Below are 6,000 nucleotides of genomic sequence, written 5' to 3'. Positions count from 1 at the left end.
CAAAACCGAAGGAGGAGATGCTGCTGGACAAGGAGGCGAAGCCAAGGGAGGACGTTTCTTATGGGACATTATTAAAACTATCTTTGGCTAATAAAGTGTGCTATTACTAAACCATATCTATGTTAGTGTTATTTTCTCTCCAAAGATAAAGTTGAAAAGAAAGAATACATGGGAACTCGACATTAATTTCACTCATTTTGTTATTCATGCAAAATTTAAAAGAAAGGAGAATGAAGTTGTTGTGTTTGACACTATTTGCTTTTATTAAAACACTTATAAACGAAAAATAATAAATAAAAGACACAATGAACAAACAATTAACACTTTAAAACCGCAAGTGCGGTGGCCGCGCACCAGCCGCACCGAGCGCCCCTGCCGAGAGCTCCTGCTCGATCGGCTCGCAAACACACTCTAACTGTGCGCTCGACACACACTAAGCCTTGCGCTGCTTAGTGTGTGCGACAGTGTGCGTGACACACTGTCGTCCTCCTGGACGTTGACCGGTGGCAGCGCAACTGCCACGGCAAGTCCAGGGGTCGGCACGGCTGTCCACAACAGAAGTCTAAGAAGATACGAGGCTTCCACAACTGCTATTTGCAAATAACCAGTATTAAATAACCAGTCCTACGTATGTGGGATGAGCCTGATACAAATCGAACCAAGTCCGGTCATACACGGCATGGCATGTATAGCAATAAAGTAGCACGCTCTATATTACCAATTGTTTGTTACTATCATTCATTGATATGCAAATTTTTTACGTTATCTTGCGATTGATATTTGAGTTTGAGAAAGATTGCTAATGTCTTGAGCGTATCTTACGAAACGATTCGCAGGATTGTAGAAGGTCAATTGGGAATGAAAAGTGCGCCAGCTTGACTCGTTCCAGGATAGTTGAAATATCTCCAAACGCTTCATCGGAAGAAGGTGGCGAAAGACATGCTTGAGCAAGTTAATTCTGACCCTAGGTTTATGATAGCAACCATCGCTGGACATGTAATTGAATGAACTTAAGGCGATCTCTTCAAACGTCTACAAAAAAATGACCGGATGATTGGAAAAATAGGATGTTGGTACTGTTTCTTGGGAGATGTATCTGAAATGCGACAAAATACATCTCGAAAATTGAACAATTTCTTAATAACTTTAACCAATACCCAATGTGGTTGTGTTATAATGTACCTTAGTTTACGGAACCAATAATTTAACAGCTATATATTTAGAATACATTTTCATTCTAATGTTTGTATTGTTAAAACAGATGGACAATCGTTCAGCAGAGGAGAAGAAAATTATTAAGAGCAAAAAAAATATGTTCTACAAAAACCCAGAATTTCCATTACAAAACATTACTCCCTGGTTGACAAAGATTAGACCAGCGCTAGTATGTTAAATTAATGATAGGACGAGAACCGATAGGTTTCAACATGTTATGGTCGTTGACATCTTTTTTAATTATTGTATTTGACTGCATCCAGTCAAGTGCTGCCAGTGAATTTTCTCGTATGCCGATAGCAAGCCCTAGGGGCCTGCCATTGATCTTTTGCTAGGGATACAACAAAGAATGCGCCCAACTATACTTTGCCCAAATATACATTAGCGATGCGCAGGCAAAGAATAGTGTTCTTAGAATTATTGCGTTTGACAAAAATCTCATCGCACTCACAACAGTATTGATGAACAGAGCAGAATTGAAATTGTAGCAAAAAACTCAATTTTGCTACATGGTTCCAAATCAACTGCTTGCGTTGTAGATGCCAGCAGAATGGAAAGTTGATGAAAATCAGCGCCGAGCTGAACGCATTAAGAAGATAGAAAATAATATAACAAATGCAAACTCAGAATGAAAGATGCAGCCTTGTTGGCACCGGTGATCGTTTTAGGCGAGAAGCTTCCAAGGTGTATTATTTGTACAACTGAGGGTTACTCCTTCCTTGATAATATTTTATGGTAGATTTGTGTCACACGTCCAGGCGAAACAATTGCGCAATATGTGTTTTAGTACAGAAACTGCAGTAATTTTTTTATTATTTTATATTATTAAGATGTGATCAACATGTCTTCGAAATGAAAATTGCAATTATTTTAATAGGATGTGTAAAATTGCCTGTAACTGGTAATTAGATTAATAAGATGTTTAAAATGGCTTGCCATATAGGCGTTAAAACCTTCCAGTGAGTATTATTTGTTCAGATGTAGGCAACCAAACACATCTTTATTTTGGAGGTAAGTTGCAATTACAACCCTGCCAAGAAAACGGCACATTTCCGCAATGGGAAATTCTGAGAATGCCTTGCAGCTGTACTAATAGCATACGAACAGTAGTGCGCGGATATAAAAGGCGGATGGTTGCCTGGAACATATTAAGTCACAGTTCCAAAGCTAACCGAGCAGTCAACATGAAGTTTGCATTCGCCTTCGTCCTGATCGCTCTGTTCGCGGTGTTCGCCGTCTCCTATGCTCTGCCCGAGGAGGCCGCCAGCAATGATGGAGCCAGCGCTAACACCAGGATCGTGCTGGAGCTTACCCCGGAGGATGCCGCCGCAGCTCAGGCAATGGGAGGCCGAGGATTTTGGACAACCTTGTGGGGCGGTATCAAGAAGGCCATCACCATCGGTTGTGATCTGATTGACTGCCAGAAGAAAGAATAAGTAATAATAAATGCTGAGTAAAACATACAATACAACACAGGAGTTTATTTCATTCCAAATTTCAAATTACAAAAAAAAATCCATGCAATGAGATTTTTGATATTACTAAAATAATCATTAATCGACAGTGGCAGATTAAGACGAGAGGAGGCCCTAAGCGGCCACAAGAATGTAGGCCTGGTTGAAGTGTCGAACAGGAGATTGAATCAAATATCGCACAATATTCACATTATATTTATATTTAGTTCGTTTATTCATCGGACAATTTTTGTCCACATAAATTTCTTATCTTATCCTATACATTAATGTCCTATACATTAATCGAAGACGCTCACGGAATGCAGACTGTGACATATTAAACTCGTACAGACGTGGACTCATAGACATGGTTGAACACGACACACATAACGTTAATAGGCTCACTTTGTCCGAAATTGTTCCGATAACGTGAAATATGGAAGGGTTGATGTGGTCTGAGGGATCTTTTTGGTGCAGAAAAGTTTGGGATGATGATATCACTAAGGTAGATATTTATAAGATGAGATGGAACGAAATGTGAAATCTATCTCAAAACCGACGATTATCCAGACATCCTGACGGTGGCGAAAGGAATACAAAATATGATGGCTGGGGCACAGAAAAGATGTTCGTCAGAAACTCTCAGTCCAACAAGAGGCGCAGAGGGGCACAGCTAACTAAATGGATGAATCAGGAGAAAAAAGGCGGTCGCAGATCAAGTATGTACATGGATGCGAAGCTGCAGCCAGAGACCGAGCATTATTGTTGACCGAGTCATGTCACTAAGACGTGCTCTATCGTGAGCAGACCAGTAACAAAAAGAGAGTGAAACTTGGGGTAATGTTATTGTTTGTTAAACTGAAGCATTATTACTAAAGCAGTTTAGGCAATGAGAGGCCAAAGATTTTGGGGAGACTTGTGGAACACTGTCAAGAAGGCTATCACCTTCGGTTGTGATCTGATTGACTGTAAATATCAACATCAACAACAACCACAACCGCAACAATAAGAAATAATAAATACTGAGATTAACAAACCAAAGCAATACCTGAAACTTTGCTCTCGTTTTGTTTGTCTGCTCACAATACAGCACGTCTTAGTGACATGACTCGGTCAACAATAATGCTCAGTCCCTGGCTGCAGCTTCGCATCGATGTACACACTCGAACTCCGACCGAATTTGGTTCACATGATCCAGCTATTTACTTCTACTATTTACATTGAGGGTGATGGCCAAACTCACCAGAGAACATTTCCGGATAATACGTTATCATGTATACGTTATCCAATTGTGCTAACAACACACAGCTGTGCCGACAACATTGTACCAATCCACAGTGGAACCGACAAACCGGTACTATAAAAGGCGATAGACTATCTAAGATGTACTAAGTTTCAACGTAGAACCCAACCTAGAAGCCAACATGAAGTTCGCATACGCTCTGGTCTTGATCGCTCTGTTCGCGGTGATTGCCATCTCCCAGGCTCTGCCCGAGGATGCAGCAGCTGCCAGCAACGACGCCGCTAGTGCCAAAACCGAAGGAGGAGATGCTGCTGGACAAGGAGGCGAAGCCAAGGGAGGACGTTTCTTATGGGACATTATTAAAACCATCTTTGGCTAATAAAGTGTGCTATTGCTAAACCATATCTATGTTAGTGTTATTTTCTCTCCAAAGATAAAGTTGAAAAGAAAGAATACATGGAAACTCGACATTAATTTCACTCATTTTGTTATTCATGCAAAATTTAAAAGAAAGGAGAATAAAGTCATAATATATCTAAGAAGATACGAGGCTTCCACAACTGCTATTCGCACGAATTTATTCAAAACCTTTGTTTATCTGACCCTGCCTGCTCTTGTTGGTCATGCTGATCATCTTTGACTTATTTTCACAAAACACAAATTAATCAGTCCTATGTATGTGGGATGAACCTGATTCAAATCGAACCAGACCCGGTCGTGCACGGGATGGCATGTATAACAATAAAGCAGCAGGCTCTATATTATCAATTGCTCATAACTGTTATTCATTGATCATGTATGTTTTACGTCATCTTTCAAATAATATGATTTCCACATGCAATGATATCTTCTATTATCTGATGTCCTATGCAATTTTTATGATGTAGTATCGGAACGGTTCCGAATGGATTTTAGAATGCAGAATCAATGAAAATGCTACAAAAGACTTATAGCGTGATTGCTTCGTCAAAAAATCAAAACGTAATAATGTATTAAGCAGAAGGTCGGCACGTCGTCAATGTTTTGCCACAATGAAGCCATCCATCACCGTCTGCAACTGATGCAAATGGCCAGAAAATCAAGAAGTTGATGATCAAAAACCATCATTTGAGTTAGAGAAACACTGCTAACGTCAATTGGGAATGAAAAGTGCGCCACTAATACTACGAACTTACACTACCTACGCTAAGTACGGATTATTGCACTACTAGCATTTAATCTATAAGTTGAATTTATACAGTAATAAATTTAAGGTAGTCTTATCTCGCAACTCATCTCGTTCACATTTCTTTCCATATTAACTATCCATCAAATCGAAAGAACGCGTTAAATGTACCTTAGTTTACGGAAAAATATAATTTGACAGCTATTTTTTTTTAGTAGGACTTTAACAGCTGTATATTGAGAATTCATTTTCATTCTAATGTTTGTATCGTTAAAACAGATAGACGATCGTTTAGCACATGAGTAGAAAATTATCATGAGCAAAAACATACGTGCCAGAGAAGGTCAGTATTTTCATAAAAAAATAGCACACCCTTGTTGACAAAGACCAGACCAGCTTCAGTGTTTTAAATTAATTCCTTTGACTGTAACTTTGGAACTAACCTCAATCAAAAAACAAATAAAAACCCTCATATGATTCACAAATTAAAATTTAGCTTTCAAATATTCAATTGACACATCACCAAGTCTTAAAAATAATCTCAAATAAACTTCCATGACATTCAAGGGTCCGATCTCCTCCACATCACAATTTTAAAAGGATTAAATATTTAAACTGAAGTAAATATGTATGCTTAACACGTTCAGCTCGATGGCAGTCCCCAGGACCTGCCAATGAACCTTCTCGAATGACGATGACAGGTCCAAGGGGCCTTGAAATTGTAGCAAAAAACTCAATTTTGCTACATGTTGATTCGGGTCCAAACCAACTGCTTGTGTTGTACATGCCTGCGGAATGGAAAGTTGATGAAAATCAGCGCCGAGCTGAACGGGTTAAGAAGACAAAAAATACTATAACAAATGCAAACTCAGAATGAAAGATGCAGCCTTGTTGGCACCGGTGATCGTTTTAGGCGAGAAGCT

At 39.3% G+C, this 6,000-nt stretch overlaps 1 protein-coding gene across 1 annotated transcript; it reads left to right on the top strand.

Annotated features, from left to right (window-relative positions):
• Positions 1-2,356: 2,356 nt before the first annotated feature.
• On the top strand, positions 2,357-2,683 carry LOC121593747. Its single transcript, XM_041916395.1, has one exon. It carries the CDS (start codon positions 2,400-2,402, stop codon positions 2,649-2,651), a length of 252 nt encoding a protein of 83 aa, XP_041772329.1. The 5' UTR covers positions 2,357-2,399; the 3' UTR covers positions 2,652-2,683.
• The last annotated feature ends 3,317 nt before the right edge of the window (positions 2,684-6,000 follow it).

The sequence above is a fragment of the Anopheles merus genome, chromosome 2L (genome assembly GCF_017562075.2).
Source record: "Anopheles merus strain MAF chromosome 2L, AmerM5.1, whole genome shotgun sequence".
In the NCBI taxonomy this organism is placed as follows: Eukaryota; Metazoa; Arthropoda; class Insecta; order Diptera; family Culicidae; genus Anopheles; species Anopheles merus.
Note: the sequence above shows the minus strand (reverse complement) of the source record. Positions and strands in the feature narration are given on the sequence as shown.

Excerpts from the sequence above, each read along its gene's own strand:
- LOC121593747 (XM_041916395.1), top strand. The coding sequence starts at position 2,400 with ATGAAGTTTGCATTCGCCTTCGTCCTGATCGCTCTGTTCGCGGTGTTC.